Source organism: Melozone crissalis, unplaced genomic scaffold (assembly GCF_028551555.1).
Source record: "Melozone crissalis strain CALT ecotype California unplaced genomic scaffold, PUWL_Pcris_2 ptg000110l_1, whole genome shotgun sequence".
NCBI classification, from domain to species: domain Eukaryota; kingdom Metazoa; phylum Chordata; class Aves; order Passeriformes; family Passerellidae; genus Melozone; species Melozone crissalis.
This window is the reverse complement of record NW_026535887.1, coordinates 3,500,001-3,518,204: the sequence shown is the minus strand read 5'-3', so window position 1 is coordinate 3,518,204 and position 18,204 is coordinate 3,500,001. Positions and strand designations below refer to the sequence as shown.

At 34.2% G+C, this 18,204-nt stretch overlaps 1 protein-coding gene across 1 annotated transcript in view; it reads right to left on the bottom strand.

Moving 5' to 3' along the window:
• The window catches only part of LRGUK (leucine rich repeats and guanylate kinase domain containing), a gene marked incomplete at its 3' end in the record, with an annotated part of 32,592 nt that extends 16,666 nt beyond the window's left edge, over positions 1-15,926 (bottom strand). Inside the window, exons 1-6 of the mRNA XM_054292426.1 lie at positions 15,747-15,926; positions 13,468-13,575; positions 12,100-12,181; positions 9,382-9,482; positions 8,964-9,045; positions 7,185-7,309 (exon numbers count right to left, since the gene is read on the bottom strand). Coding sequence (XP_054148401.1) covers positions 7,185-7,309; positions 8,964-9,045; positions 9,382-9,482; positions 12,100-12,181; positions 13,468-13,575; positions 15,747-15,926 — 678 coding nt within the window. The remainder of the gene's footprint in view (positions 1-7,184; positions 7,310-8,963; positions 9,046-9,381; positions 9,483-12,099; positions 12,182-13,467; positions 13,576-15,746) is intronic.
• Between the last annotated feature and the right edge of the window lie 2,278 nt (positions 15,927-18,204).

Sequence of the window (18,204 nt, the reverse complement as noted above, 5' to 3'; positions counted from 1 at the left end):
ATGGGTTATTTGTGGGATTTGAGGAGTTTTTGCCATGGAGAATCCTGTCACAAAGAGGCCTTTATGCACTAGCCTCATGCACATCCCGATGTGTTATATTTCTGCAGATATACCTTTATAGAAAACAACTCCTTTTTTCCCTCAGGAATGTTGTTTTCCATAAAGGTATATCTGCAGAAATATAACACATCGGGATGTGCATGAGGCTAATGCAGAAAGGCCTATTTGTGAAAGGATTCTCCACAAGAAAAGATCCTCAAATCCCACAAATAACATTCCAAAAGGAAAAAAAGAGAGTTATTTGTTGGATTTTAGGAGTTTTTGTTGTGGAGAATCCTGTAAAAATAGGCTTTTATGTACTAGCCTCATACACATTCTGATGTGTTACATTCCTGCTGATAAACCTTTATGGAAAACAACATTTGTGAGGGAAAAAAAGAATTATTTGTTAGATTTGAGGACTTTTTGTCATGAAGAATCCTGTAAAATATAGGCCTTAATGCATTGGCCTCATGCACACCCTGATATATTTCTGCTGATAAACCTCTATGGAAAACAACATTCCTGAAGGAAAAAAAAAAGAGTTATTTGTTGGATTTGAGGATCCTTTCTCAAATCCAGAAAGGAAAACAACTCCTTTTTTCCCTCAGGAATGGTGTTTTCCATAAAGGCTTATAGCAGAATTTAACACATCAGGGTGTGCATGAGGCTAGTGCATAAAGAGCTATTTGTGACAGGATTCTCCATGACAAAAATTCCGCAAATCCCACAAATAACTGGTTTTTTTTCCCCTCTGGAATGTTATTTGTGGGATTTGAGGATCCTTTCTTGTGGAGGATCCTGTTACATATAGGCCTTTCTGCATTAGCCTCATGCACATCCTGATGTGTTAAATTTCTGCTGGCAAACTTCTATGGAAAACAACATTCATGAGGGAAAAAAAGAATTATTTGTTGGATTTGAGGACTTTTTGTCATGGAAAATCCTGTAAAATATAGGCCTTAATGCATTGGCCTCATGCACATCCCGATGTGTTATATTTCTGCAGATATACCTTTATAGAAAACAACTCCTTTTTTCCCTCAGGAATGTTGTTTTCCATAAAGGTATATCTACAGAAATATAACACATCAGGATGTGCATGAGGCTAATGCATAAAGGCTTATTTGTGACAGGATTCTCCATGAGAAAGGACCCTCAAATCCCACAAATAACATTCCAAAAGGAAAAAAAGAATTATTTGTTGGATTTGAGGACTTTTTGTCATGGAGATTCCTGTAAAATATAGGCCTTAATGCATTGGCCTCATGCACATCCTGATATATTTCTGCTGATAAACCTCTATGGAAAACAACATTTCTGAAGGAAAAAAAAAGTTATTTGTTGGATTTGAGGATCCTTTCTCATGGAGAATCCAGTCACAAATAGGCATTTCTGCATTGGCCTCATGCACATCCCGATCTGCTAGATTTCGGCAGATATACCTTTATGGAAAATAACTCAGTTTTCCCTCAGGAATGTTGTTTTCCATAAAGGCTTATAGCAGAATTTAACACATCAGGATGTGCATGAGGCTAATGCAGAAAGGCCTATTTGTGACAGGATTCTCCATGAGAAAGGATCCTCAAATCCCACAAATAACATTCCAGAGGGGAAAAAAAGAGAGTTCTTTGTTGGATTTGAGGACTTTTTGTCATGGAGATTCCTGTAAAATATAGGCCTTAATGCATTGGCCTCATGCACATCCTGATATATTTCTGCTGATAAACCTCTATGGAAAACAACATTCCTGAAGGAAAAAAACCCCTGTTATTTGTTGGATTTGAGGATCCTTTCTTGTGGAGAATCCAGTAACAAATAGGCATTTCTGCATTGGCCTCATGCACATCCTGATGTGTTACATTTCTGCTGAAAAACCTCTATGGAAAACAACATTCCAGAGGGAAAAAACCCCAGTTATTTGTTGAATTTGAGGATCCTTTCTCATGGAAAATCCTGTAAAAAACAGGCCTTTCTGCATTAGCCTCATGTATACCCTCATATGTTACATTTCTGTAGATATACCTTTATGGAAAACAACTCCTTTTTTCCTCCTGGAATGTTGTTTGTGGGATTTGAGGATCCTTTCTTGTGGAGAATCCTGTAAAAATAGGCCTTTCTGCATTAGCCTCATGCACATCCTGATGTGTTTAATTTCTGCTAATAAACTTCTATGGAAAACAACATTCGTGAGGGAAAAAAAGAATTATTTGTTGGATTTGAGGACTTTTTGTCATGGAAAATCCTGTAAAATATAGGTCTTAATGTATTGGCCTCATGCACATCCTGATATATTTCTGCTGATAAACCTCTATGGAAAACAACATTTCTGAGGGGAAAAAAACCTAGTTATTTGTTGGATTTGAAGATCTTTTCTTGTGGAGAATCCTGTCACAAATAGGCATTTCTGCATTGGCCTCATGCACATCTTGACGTGTTATATTTCAGCTGATATACCTTTATGGAAAACAACATTCCTGAGGGAAAAAAATGAGTTATTTGTTGGATTTGAGAATCCTTTCTCATGGAGAATCCTGTAAAAAACAGGCCTTTCTGCATTAGCCTCATGCACATCCTGATGTGTTACATTCCTGCAGATCTACCTCTATGGAAAACAACATTCCTGAGGGGAAAAGAAAATTATTTATTGGATTTGAGGATCCTTTCTCATGGAGAATCCTGTAAAAAATAGACCTTTCTGCACTAGCCTCATGCACACCCTGCTGTGTCACATTTCTCCTCGTGGAAAAAAGGAATCACCTCTCCCCTGATTAGCTTATCTCCAACTCACCTTGAAGAGACAACAGCAATAAAAAGAGCTCTAATATTTTTTAAAAACTGATGTTGGCCCAAGAACACTCCTGTCACCATCCAGCTCAAAATTTAGAGCACAGAGATGCATGGAAAATTACGGAATATATATACATAAATACACTGAATTTCCCTCTGTAATCATGGCTCCATTTACACTTGTGATTACAGAATAAATAATGAAAAAATTAAGGTGGGATAAAGAGGAGCCAGGCTGGGAGAGCTGGGAATGTTCCCCTGGAGCAGGGAAGGCTCCAGGGAGAGCTCCCAGCACATGGCAGGGCCTGCAGGGGCTCCAGCAGAGCTGCAGAGGGACTGGGGACAAGGCCTGCAGGGACAGCACCCAGGGAATGGCTCCCACTGCCAGAGGGCAGCCATGGGTGGCATCTTGGCAATGAGCAATTCCTGCCTGGGCTGGCATTGCCAGAGCAGCTGGGGCTGCCCCTGATCCCTGCAGTGCCCAAGGCCAGGCTGGAGCAGCCTGGGATGGTGGGACCGGAATGGGATGGGCTTGAAGGGCCCTTCCCACCCAAACCATTCTGGGATTTGGGACACTCAGAATCCATCCCCAGGGATTTTTATGGAAGTTGGGGATGGCAAAGGGAAGGGAGACCCTTCCTGGAGTGCTGAGGTTCCCAGTGAAGCCCCCAGATCTCAAAATTCCTTCCTGGAGAGGAGTCGGGGGGGGGGATGGATCCAATGGCAGGCTGGGAGAGCTGGGAATGGAGGGAATTCCCTGGAGAGGGAGCCTGGGGTGGGATTTTGGGAAGGGATTCCCAGAGCAGCTGGGGCTGCCCCTGATCCCTGCAATGGCCAAGGTTGGACACTGGGGCTGGAGCAGCCTGGGACAGGGGGAGGTGTCCCTGCCATGGCAGGGGTGGCACTGGGTGACCTTGAAGGCCCCTTCCCACCCAAACCATTCCATGATTCCCTGATTCCCTGATTTGATACCAAAATCTCTCAGGAACACATAAATCCATATTAACACACATCAAGTGAAGGCTCCATTCACTGTCAGTGACAGCACAGAAATGTTTAAAAAATAATAATTAAAAAACCCCATTTTTCCTGTCAATTCTTCCACACTTTCCCCACACAAAACGCCCCAAATTTTTGAGAACCAACCCTCAGAGTTTATTCAAACGAGGCCCTGATTTCTCTCTGGCCTCCAGATGGTTCCATTCCTCAGGGCCTCACAAACCAGAGATTCATTTCTGCCCAAACTCCAAGCAGGGACAACAATTCCCTGTCCCACACATCCCCAGATGGCCTCTCCACAGGATTCCTCCTCCATCACCTTGCAAATTTTATTTTTCCATCAGCCTCACCTTGTGCTGAAAGCTTGGAAGCCTCATCTCCTATTAATAAATATTTAGGAACTGTAGAAATAAATAAGGCAGCTGACTCTAATGTTAATCCAGTTGTCTGTCCTTGACATTTTTCCTGACTTTTAAATGTTTAATTAGGTTATTAATAGCATGGAGGCTTCGTTAGACCTCTGGTTAATCAGGTACAGCTCGGAGCTGGAAATGCAAAATGCTGGGCCAGAGGTGCACAGAAAATTCTGGGAACAAAAGGGATTTGGGGATGGATCCTTTAAAAAATAGAAAATTCCTAAGGGTCCAGTTCATTAGAGCTGTGCTTCTTATTTTATTTTTTTTCCTTTGCAAACATGAGTGGAATTTCTTATTTAATTTTTTTGCTTTGCAAACATGAGTGGAATAAAGGAGTTTTTGGTACAGCAAGGGAGAATTCACAGGTTTTGAAGTGTTCCTCCCAAATGTCAGAACTTTCTGCTCTATTCAAATTTAGAAAAGAAAAGCTCAAGGGGAGAGAAAGCTGAGGAGAAAGAAAGAAAGAAGAAGAAAAGAAAGAAGAAGGAAAGAAAGAAGAAAAGGGGAAGGAAAGGGGAAGGAAAGGGGAAGGAAAGGGGAAGAAAAGGGGAAGAAAAGGAAGAAGAAAAGGAAGAAGAAAAGGGAGAAGAAAAGGAAGAAGAAAAGGACGGGAGAAAGAAAAAAAGAAGGAAGAACGAAGAAAGGAGAAAGAAGGAGAATAATAAAATAACAATAACAATAATAATAATAATAGCAACTGCATTTTATTCTAATTAATTCTAATTTTTAAAGAAAATGCTCAGCTAAAATCTCTTTCCATCACTTCCACCTGGCTAATTAACAAAGACAAGCAGTGTTATCAATAGTGATATCAGCCCCTCAGAACCCCAAACGAGGAACACGCTCACATTTAATGAGATTTAGCTTTGGCCAGAGCAGATTCCCAAGGGAATTCCTGGTGGACTTTTAAACAAAGCAGGAATTCAGGGCACACACTGTTGGAGGGACTTGCTGTGGCTCAAATTTGGAGAAAAAAAGCATCAAAGTATTGACAAAGTATTTAGAAAACAGCTCCTCGCACTCCTAGGGCTCCTTTCAGAACATTTCCATGGGATTTGGCCAATCTGAGTTCATCTTCCCCACTAAAAATGAAACTAAATTCCAATTTATTGCCACTGAGAGCTCCTGGAGGTATCCTAGCTGTGAAATATAATTTTATTAACATTATTTGAATATATTATTCAAAACATGCTAGATGTGAACACCCTCCCTGAATGCTGCAGCAGCCAAGGGCCAATCTGAGCTGGTATTTTCTACATCCAGTTTTACAGAATAGAAGAAAAACCTTTAAATTTTTTAAAAGGATTGGAAAAAGAATATTTCAATTCCTGATAAGGGATTCATTCACTTCACTTCAAATATTTATGTGGGTGCTTAAAACTAATGTAGCCAATAGGAGCTCTGTAAAGGTTTTTTGGGATTTATTTTTGATGTTCCATTAAATATTTTTCACTTCTTATTACAAAGTAAAAGCTGTTTAAAAGCAGCCAGGTGCTTTCGGAGCCACTGGATTGCATTAAAAATAGGTTTGGGTTGTGTTTCTGTGCAACATTTGTATTATTAAATTTGAAAATTTATAGTATTTGTATTATTAACTTTGAAAATGTATAGTAATTGTATTATTAATTTTGAAAGTGTATAGTATCGCAGATATTTCTTATAATTTGTTATGTAATTATCTTCATATTGAATATATTTATAAGAAATTATTATTATATAATAGTATAAAAAATAATACATATATTATATATAATGCATATTAGACATAATATATTATATATATTATATGTGTTATAAAAATATTTCATTTATAAAATATATAACATATAGTATATATAATATTTATTATATATATGGCATTATATAATACATAATATATAATTAAAATAATATCTAATATCTAATATAACATCTAATATAATGTATATGATGTATGATATATAATATATAATATATATCAAATACAATATATAAAATATAATATAACATCATATTATATTATATAATTATACTAGATTATATAATTGTACTATATTGTATAATATAACATTACATTATAATACATATTATATTATACTACATTACATATTACATATTACATTATATATTATATTGCATTATATTATATTATATTATATTACATTACATTATATATATTAGACATAGTATATTATATATATTATATGTGTTATATAAAATATTTTATTTATAAGATATATAGCATATAATATATATTACATTTATTATATATGATATTATATCATATATAATAATATATAATATATAATATAACATATAATGTATATGTTATACTATGATATAATATGATACATAATAGGATATATAATATAGTATATAATATATAATATATAATATATAATATATTATATATTATATATTATATATTATATATTATATATTATATATATCAAATACAATATAACATCATAGCATATTATATAATTATACTATATTATATAATTATACTATATTGTATAATATAACATTACATTATATTACATATTATATTATATTACACTACATTACATAATACTTATATTACATATTGTAGTGTAATATATTATATTACACTACAATATGTAATACTTATATTATATTATATTATATTATATTATATTATATTATATGACTTTATATTATATGACATTATATTACATTATATGACATTATATTATATGACATTATATTATATGACATTATATTATATTATATGACATTATATTATATGACATTATGCGACATTATATAATATATAATATAAAATAATATACAATAAAATATATACTATAAATTAATATATAATGCCAAAAATACTATTTCTTATCTTCATATTTACACTATTCTATTTATTATTTCCATCACGGCATTGCTCTCTGGGTAAGAGGCAGGCAGGAAAGCCTCAGAATGGATTTTCCTTACCAGGTTGAGGACCCTGATGGGCAGGTTGTGCAGGCCCCTGATGGCAGCGAGCCTGTTGTGTGACAGTCCCAGCTGGCTCAGGCTGTGACACTGCTCCAGCCCTCGGATCTCCTCGATCTCGTTGTCTGTGCATGGCTCTCAGGAGAAAAACATGAGCTGAACACAAACCCTGAGCGCTAATGAGGTGATAAATTCACAAATTGGGGTTGTGGGCTGGGGAGCTGGACAGGAAAGGATTTATCCTGAAGGGTTTTAAATCCCACTGCTGCTACAGAAATTATTCAAGTTATAATTTTATGGGGTTATTTTAGTTGAAGTTATTCCTGTTGTGTCCTGGCCATCTGTCCTGAGAGGAGAAAGTGTATTTTAAATGAACGTCACAGTTAAAGACAGCAGCACAAGTAATTAGAATTCCTCTCAGGGAACCCCAACATTACCAGAACTCCTCAAATTCCCTAAACAAAGAACTTTTGACAACAAATCCAGCTCCAATTCCTCCCTGAAATGGATGAAGTGAGAGGAGCCTGACCCTGATCTGCCCAAAATCAGGTAAAACTCTGGGACTCTTTGGTGACTGGAATTAATCAGAAGTTTGAATAAAGAAAAATTAAAGTTTAAGCCACGAGCATCAATGTGAAGCAGCAAATTGCTCAGCACTGAATAATAATAAATTCAATTTTTGCCTTTTAATGACTCACTATAAAGCTTTGTCACTTCTTTTTGGCCAAGCTGTGTCTCTCTCTGGTTGGACAATTCCTCCCTTTGGAAAGCTCTCAGGTGTGCACAAAAAAAAGGAGAAAATTACTTTAAAATGTGCATCAAAATTCACTAAAAATGGTGAGGAAAGGTGAGCCTGTCACTGGGAAAGGGATGGGAAACGTTTCTGCTGCTGCAGGAGATTTCAGAGGGGATTAAAATCTGATTAACAATCAGATTAAAAATCAATTTATCAGATTAACAATCTGATTAAAAATTTGATTGTTCTGTCAGGTGAGGAGAGTTTGAGGCAGATTGGGGCCACTGAATTCTGAATTTCCAGTCCTGCCATCATTTTCCTCTTTTTTAGGGGTTTCTCCTATCTATATAAAAACATTTTTTATCCCCATTTCACCAAATGAAGGAATGTAAGGCAGCACAAAACCAAACCAAAAACTACACATCAGCTCCACAGGACAAATATTCAATTTAATATTTTTTAAAATTTTCTCCCCTTTTTCATTTTGCTGGAGGTGTTTTTACTGCATGGTGGAAAATTAGGATTGCGAAAGAAAAGTGGTTTGGTGCCATTTTGTGACAGGATTTGTGTCACCTGCATGCTTTGTAGAGTGGGAAGAACACAAATATTTTTTTTTTCAATAAAAAACTATTTTAATAAATAATGTAATATGATATATATAATATTTATTTATATAATACTATATTTATTATATATATTTCTTTTAGATAGATTTATTTTAATATATGTAATTTAAATTTTATCTTTAAATTATATAATATATAATATATAATATATAATATATAATATATAATATATAATACATTATACATTATTGTATTACATAAAGTATAATCACATTATATATATTCATGTAGTATATGTTATATTTTAACACCATCAATGCTGAAGTAAATTAAGCTCAGTCTCAGCACCAGAATTACAATTTTATCTCACTTCTAAGGACAAACTGACATGAAGGGGAAAATACAAAGAAAACAGATATTTATCTGAAGAAATAAATAAATCAATTTTTCTCCCATTTAAGATTCCCCAAAGGATACAATCCAGCAGGAGCTTGGTAAGTGAGTGGTATTCTGATAAATCTTTCATTTTTGGGATTTGATTGTGTGAAAAATCTACTTCCTAAAGGAAAAAAAAAAAGAGAGGAATTTGGGATTATTTCTTCACCATTTACTCTGGCTGGGAGTTTGTCCCACACTCCCACCACATGCAGGGGTTCAGTGAGGAAGAATATAAATATAAATATAAATATAAATATAAATATAAATATAAATATAAATACAAATATAAATATAACTCAGACCCAAAGATTTGGGAAAGGAAAATGGAAAAGGAAAATGTGAACTGAGGTAAGAAAGAAGAATAAAAAAGGAATAAAATTTGACTTGTTCAAATACATCTAACTTAGATTCAGAAAATGGATTTGAATTTCAAACTTCAATTTTTTTTCAGACTTACCCTGAGGTTTTTGGGTGCTTTAAAATTGAAATAAGTGGTCAGTTCATTATTGGAAGCATTCAGCTCTACTAAATAAGGCATGTGACTGACACAGGAAAGATCTAGAAAAGAAACAAAATGTCAAATGCTGGGCCTGAACGCAAAGATGACCCCAGCAAAATGTGATAATTACATCCTGCAGCAATTAAGAGTTAATTTGGAGCTGCATGTGCAGAAAGTGATGCCTGAAATGCAGAAATCAGATCTATTAACACCTTCTCCTAGAGGGGAAAAAAACTGGTTTATAAACCATAAAGAATAAATACCCAAGTCAGACATTTAATTTTCATTATGCCTTGAAACAAGATTTTTTTTTAATATTTTTAGATATCATTATGATAATATAACATATTATAATATTAATATAATACAATAAAGCAATATATTATACTATAATATAATATATTATAATGTATTACATTATTAATATAATATACTAATATAATGTTGTAAAATAATATTATAACATAATATAATAATTGCATAATATAATATTATATAATACAATATAATATATAATATATAATAGATAATACATAATAGATAATACATAACATATAACATATAATAATATAATATAATATAATATAATATAATATAATATAATATAATAATATAGCATAATATTCTAATGCAATACAATAAAATACATATTTAATATATTATTTTAACATTTTAATATAATTTACTTTTTTCTATTTTTATACTTTTTATTTTTTCTATTTTCTATTTAAATATTTTAATATGTTATATATTTATACATTTTTTATATTTTATATATTTTTATATTTTCTATATTTTGTATATTTATATATTTTAAATTTTTTATTTTTATCTCCACCTCTAGAATGACAGATTGACTCTGGCCTGAGTTCTCAATTAGTGGAGCAAAGCATTTAGGGCAGGGCTGAGGAGTAAATGAGTGGTTGCTATGGAAAAGTCCCTGCTCTGTTCATATCTGTCCCCCACAGAAAAAATAAAAATCTCTTATTAAAATGAGCAGGGAGAGGAGCTGCTTCACAAAAGTGCTGCTATTCTTGGACTCCAGTGAAAGGAACTTGAGAGAAATAATGTGCTGGCCCCAGCACAGCTTATTCCACTTGATGTAAATTAAAAAATAATATAGAGAGAGGGAAGGAGCAGCTGGTGGAGTTCATCCCAGTCTCCATTTGGCACCTTTCTAAATGTAAAAAGTGAATTTTTTACCTTTTGTCACCCATGGAAAACCCTGACAAGGGAAAACCAAACCAAGCATAACTTGAATATTCTGCCACCTGCAGGTGTCAAATCCCCATCTTGTCACTGTCACATTTTCTGAAAAACCCCCTTGCCCAGGATTTTCTCTCGTGGGAAGCTGAGCAGCCTCAGAGAAAAAGGAAAACAATATTATCTCATTTGCTTCTCCTGTGTTTGGCTGCTTTGCAATGGGGTTGGAGATTGTTTATCCAACAGGCGATTGTTTCATTGGATTCATGGGAATTGTTTTAATTAATGACCAATCAGTGCCAAGCTGTGTCAGGGCTCTGGAAGGAGTCACGAGTTCTCATTATTATTTTTCATCCTTCTGTCTGTATCCTTTCTGTATTCTATAGTAGAGTATAGTATAGTATAGTATAATATAATATAATATAATATAATATAATATAATATAACATAATATAATATAATGTAATGTAATGTAATGTAATGTAATGTATTGTAATGTAATGTAATATAATGTACTGTATTGCATTATATTATATTACATTCACATAATGAAATTATATATTAATATATGTAATTATATATTGTATAAATATCTTTTAAAATTATCGAATTATATATTATATAATTATATATAATTTAATTATATAATTTTATATAATAAAATGTAATGTAATATAATATAATACAATATGATGTAATGTAATGCAATGTAATGTAATGCAATGTGTTGTAATGCAATATAATATAATATAATATAATATAATATAATATGATATGATATGATATGATATAATATAATATAATATAATATAATATAATATAATATAACATAGTATAACGTAATATAATGTATTATATTACATTATATTATACTACATTAATACAATGTAATTATGTATTAATATATGTAATTAGATATTATATATTATATAAAATATCTTATAAAATTATCTAATGATATATATTATGTACTAATATAATTTAATTATATTATATATATAATTAGATATTTTTATATAATACAATGCAATGTAATGTAACGCAATGTAATGCAATGCAATGCAGTGCAATACAATGCAATGTAATGCAATGCAATGCAATGTAATGCAATGCAATGTAATGTAATGTAATAATAAATGAGATTTCTAAGAACAAGGAGTCAGATTCATCATTCCTGCCTGAAATGGGGGACCCCAAAAATGCCAGACCCCTTCACCTTGATATCTGCTGGGGTAATAAACTGAGAATTTGAGCTCCATGTTCTCTCCACGTGCTGCTCTTAATGGGCCGTGGAGATTTTGGGATTTTGGAGCAGATTTTGGGATTTTGGAGGAGATCAAGCCTGGCTCTGTGCAATGTTTGACACCATTAAATGTCAGCCAGGCTTTGTGACACTAAAACTCCGTGCTCCAGTGAACTTCTCATCTGAAACAGCTTCACAGGGCAGGAATTTGTGGTTTATTTACTCCATACCATTAATTTTATTGGAGGAAAGCTCCATTTTCTGCAGGTGAATGTATCCGGAGAGAATGCTGATGTCACTCAGCCCACGACCCTGGAAAAGGGAAAGGATTTTAATCACAATTTTAATAACTGGTTAATAACTCAGCTCACCCAAAGTCCCTCCAGCTGCAGCAGGACAAGGTGACATTACAAAAAGTGATGGCGGAGCAGCCAGAAATGGAGAAAATGCCAAAATAAAAGACTTTAAAACAAAACAACCACTTCAACTTCCTAAATGCAGCATTCCTGGTGATTTACACATTCCTCTACTTTTTTTTCCTCCAGCTGACTGAAGGAGGAAGATACATTTTTCACACCTAAGAACTGAATAAGGGAAAAATAATAACATAAAATATAATAATAATAACAATAACCATAATCCTCATATAATACAAATATAATAATACATATTATATTATTATCATAATATAATTACTATATTTTAATACAATATAATAGAATATAACGTAATAATATAAATATACTATTTTATAACAAAATATAATAATATAATAATATTCTATAAATATAATAATAATAATCATCATCATAATGATCAAAATTTTAAAATCTCAGTGCTGATGCTACTACATTAAAAAAAACCCAACAAAATATATATAAGACAAAAATCTGCCTCTTGACATCTTGTTTTTTAATAAGTCTTTTTTTCCCAACTATTTGCTGGTGAAAAAAAGGCAAATAATATTATATATATATATATATATATATATATATATAATATTATATATAATAATATTATATACATATCTATATTCTATATATAATTTATTTTTATATTTTTATAGATATTTCTATATATAATATTACATAGAACATACATGTCTACTTTTATATATAATTTTTATAGTTTTATATCTATTATATATAATAGTATATAAAAGATATATTTATATCTTATACAGAATTAATTTTTAATTTTTATCTCTATTTTAGATATATGTAATATTATATAAAATATATCTTTATATTTTTATATATATTTGAATTTATGTGTTTATATCTATTATATGTATAATACTATATGAAATCTATATTTATATTTTCATATATAATTGGTTTTTATATTTTTATATCTATTATATATATAATATTATATTAAATCTATGTATTTATTTCATACATAATTGAGGTTTTATATTTTTATACTATTGTATATATTCTATTCTATTCTATTCTATTCTATTTACATTAATATATGTAATTGATTTTTACATTTTAATATTTAAAAATATTTTAATATATTATTTTTATGTCCAAAAAAAGGGAATATTTGTGCAGAAAAGCACCTTAAAGTGATGGTTTTTAGCTGGTACTCACTGGCAGTGACAGGTGAAGATAAACGTACTCAGTGCCGGGGGCGGAGCGGCCGAAGGTGTGGAGCCCCTCAGCGGCTGTGTCTTCATCCAACACCTCCTGCAAGTGACCCTAAAAACACCAGGAAAAGGGAAAAAAATGGATTTAGGGGAGATTTATGAATGGAAATTCCCACTGGGATAACCCAGAGGGCGCTGGGTTTCAGGTGGGAACAGGGCTGATAAAAGTCCTCTGTCACTGGGATATTTTATCAAAAATTCCTTTTGCCAGGATGTTTTCTCCTGGGAAGCTGGGAAACTTCAGCTTTTCCATGTTTTGTTACTTTGGAATGTGATTTGGAGAATTGTTTACCTAGTGTGTGAATTGTTTTTAATTAATGGCCAATCACAGCCAGCTGTGTCAGGACTCTGGTCAGTCACAGGATTTTATTATGCATTCTTTGCTAGCGTTCTGATGAAATCCTTCCTCTATAGTTTAGTATAGTTTTAGTCTATCATTTTCTTTTAATACAATATATATAATAAAATAATAAATCAGCCTTCTGAAACATGGAGTCAAGATTCCCATCTCTTCCCTCATCTGTGTCATTGTCTCATTTTGTGGAAAATCCCTTTGCCCAGGATTTCTTCTCCTGGGAAGCAGAGAAGCCCCAGAGAAAAAGGAAAACAATATTATCTCATTTGCTTCTCCTGTGTTTGGCTGCTTTGGAATGTGGTTGGAGATTGTTTATCCAACAGGTGATTGTTTCATTGGTTTCATGTGAATTGTTTTAATTAATGGCCAATTATGGTCAGGCTGTGTGGGGCTCTGAGGAGCCAGTCATGAGTTTTTCATTATTATCTTATTAAGCCTTCTGTCTTCTTTAGTATAATTTTAGTATATAATTTTCTTTTAATATAATATATATATCAGAAAATAATAAATCAGCCTTCTGAGAACATGGAGTCAAGATTCTCATCTCTTCCCTCATCTGTGTCACTGCCATATTTTCTGGAAAAATCCCTTTACCCAGGAATCTTCTCCTAGGAAGCCTCAGAGAAAAAGGAAAACAATATTATCTCATTTGCTTCTCCTGTGTTTTGCTGCTTTGGAATGTGGTTGGAGATTGTTTATCCAACAGGGGATTGTTTGATTGGTTTCATGTGAATTGTTTTAATTAATGGCCAATTATGGTGAGGCTGTGTGGGGCTCTGAGGAGCCAGTCACGAGTTTTTATTATGATCTTATGAAGCCTTCTGTCTGTATCCTTTCTGTATTCTTTAGTATAGTTTTAGTATATAATTTTCTTTTCATATAATATATATCAGAAAATAATAAATCAGCCTTCTGAAACATGGAGTCAGATTCTCATCTCTTCCCTTATCTGTGTCACATTCATATTTTCTGGAAAATCCCTTTGCCCAGGATTCTTCTCCTGGGACGCTTATAGGCCTCAGAGAAAAAGGAAAACAATATTATCTCATTTGCTTCTCCTGTGTTTTGCTGCTTTGGAATGTGGTTGGAGATTGTTGGATACTTTGGAGAAAGAGAACTGTGAAAGAGGGAACCCATCAGGGGTAATTTTAGATTATTTGCTTTAAGGCATTTACAGCATGGTGTGGCTAAAGCTGATAGACCAAGAAACAGTTTTAATGTAATAAAGAAATAATTGGCTTCTGATTGTGATGGTGTGAATTATAACATCTGTATTGTCTCATCCTTCACGTGAGACTGAAAATAGAATAAAAGTTTCTAAAACATCTCTCAGCTGCCCCATCTCTAGGTCAGAAAAGAGCTTAATCCAACAGAGACCAAGATAAATAATAGAATAATTTCATTATAGCACCTACATGTTATAGCAAGGGAGAGCACAGAATAATTTCCAAAATTACGAGGTGATATTTTGTGATGTTGGGATTTAAATCTGGGCAGGGCAGGGAGAGAAAATTCCCACGTGTCCATGGGGTTTATTGAAGCTCAGGCTGGGAATTTAAGCAGGAAATTGCGTTAATTTAGCCATACATATGTCAGTTTATCCTTTATTTTATATGGCCAGGAGCACTTGGCAGTGCTGGGTTAATGGCTGGAATTGACAATTTTCAAATTTTTTTTTCCCAATCTAATTGATTTTGAGATACAGAGGGAGAATCCATGAGGATCCCGGACACCACGGCGAAAGGAGGGACCCCAAAAAAAGCAGAAATTAGAGATGCCGCCCTTCTTCCTCCAAAATCCACACCGAGGAGGGAAAGAGCAGCTCCTTCCCATGCCCGCACCCCTCCCCACACAGCCCTGGGCCGAACCTCTGAGCGCTCCGACTCTTCCTCCTCGCCCTCCTCCTCCTGCTCATCCTCGCCGTCAGGGGCGCCGGGCCGCGGCTTCTCCTGGAGCAACCCCTCAGCGAGCGCCTGCGGCGGCTCCTCAGGAGGGGGAAGCGGCTCTCCGGGGCTGCTTTCTGTGCCGTTCTCCTCGCCGCCCGCCATGAGCTGTGATAAGGAGAGAGGAGATGGAGAAAACTTCACTATCGGCGCTGTCCGCGCTCATGCCAGGCCGCCGCCATTTGTTTACGCGTTGCTATGGAAACGGGAAGAACAGGTGAATGGCTCCAACCGCCCCGACAGCCAATAGGAGCGCAGAGCGTGCAGCGGGGCAGCATGGGAGTTGTAGTTCGCATGCCTGAGGGAGACCTTAGCCTCACTCCCGCCTCGAGGCGCACAACAAAATTATAAACGTTATTGTGAAAAATGCCTATTTTATTATTGGCTTTTCGCAAATATTCAAATGAATATTATATGTGTTGTGTTAGAAAGTGATGCTGTGTTAATTTTCTTAAGTACTGTGTTAAATATAATTTTAGGTTATAACATAGAGTTAAAATAGAAACTATGCTATGTAGGATGCTTTTTTTTCTGAAGAAAGGACTCGCACTGAGATAGCAGCCACAGGACACCTGAATCTTTCAGAGAAAGCGAATTTATTGTCCCATTATCAGGAGAAATGAGCTTCCTGCCTCATTTGGGCAGGATGACACTGTTAGGATTCAGAGGAAGAAGCTGACACTGACCAGCCAGAATCCTGTATTTGAATGGAATTTATGCATCATGTATGAGATGTATGAATATGCAACAGGTTATTGTTTTTAAGGGTTAATCCTCTGTTAACGTGGGTCCTTCTTTGGGCTTATTTCGCCCAGAAAGAGGTACCCGGACTATCTGTAGCTCTTTGTTTCTATTGTCTCACACTGTCCTAATCCAAATTGTCCAAATTATTATTACTCTAAGTACATTGCTATTTCTATAACAATTTTATTACTAATAAACTTTTAAAAATTTAAAAAAATGTTTTACAAAAAACATTAGGTTTGCTGATAAATGAAATTAGACATTGAAAGATGAAAGAAACAATGGCCAAGAAAAACCCCTAAATTCCACAAGAATTAAAAATGAAAAGGGAGGGTTGTACATTAGAGGGAAATCTCTGGTATCAGGTGTTTTGGGAAGTCTGAACCTCCCAAGTACCTCAGAAATGGGGAAAGAGAGAAGGGAAATGCAGCTGGGAAATTGGGATAAAAAGGAGGCTGTGTCCTCCAAAAATCTGAGACACCCCAGGGGAATGCCCTGTGGCCTCTCCCTTTATTCAAATAAAGTAAAAAGGACTCCTCTGTCTCCTTTTTGGACATAAGCCTCTGGTGTTTGTGGATTAATTTTCCTAACACATCCCATTGGGAAGGACCAAAAATAGCATAAAAGAGGGATTTCAGGGCAAAAAGATGGAAGGGAAAACACTTCTTCTTGTTAGGGATCAGTAAATGGCTGGGTCTCTTCTCCTGCCTGAAGGGATGACTTGAAGTGAGTTTTGTGCCTCCAATTGCACTGGAGCAGACCTGGGAATATTATTTTTATAGCTATATATCTATATCTATGTATATAAATGTATATACACACAGAGAGAAATATAAATTAGATTTCTGTTATTCCACTTTCTTTCACATCACACCATTAACGCTCCATAGTTGGTGAAATACTATTTTTCCTTAAGAGAAAGGTACAATTTCAGAACTGCTGGGTGGAAAAAATAAAATCTATATAATTTTGCCAGATTTTTGGGAAATAATGAGAGATGAGACTGCCACAGCAGGGGAAAGCAAAATTACAGTTTTTGAGATATCTTTGTGTGTTATTCTGTTTTTATATCACGTGTATCTTACAGACAGCAATCTGCTCCTAATACAGATTTGAAATACAGATGCTAAAGATATTTGAGTTTTTGGGTCTAACTTCCACCTTTTTTTTTTTTCCACATTGCAGAATGGGGTAAACTGAGAATGAAAAGGCAGAAAATAAAGGCGAAAGGAGGAGGAGATGTCTCCAAATACAAATCCCTGTAAAGATAAACATGGGGAAAGAACTTATGCATGTGGTGAAACATTTTAATATTGGGGATGGGGTTATTGCAGCGAATTTCCGTTGTTGGTAAAGTAACATCTCATCTTTGAATGAGGTGATTATTGCAAAGAAAAAAATGAAGAGGGAGATATAAAAACTCCTTATGGACATTGCTCGCTGACTTTTATCTCTGTGCTTCAGGGAAACATTATGATAAGTGCAATAAAGCCACCCCAAATTACCTCCTTTTATTATCTCCCTGGTCATAAATGCTCAAACCCTTAATGGGATTTATTCCTTCTCCACTGAGCAGCCCCTGGCAGTGAAGGGAAAGGCAGGAGAGCTCAGAAAGGACAGAAAACCCTGCAAGGGAAGG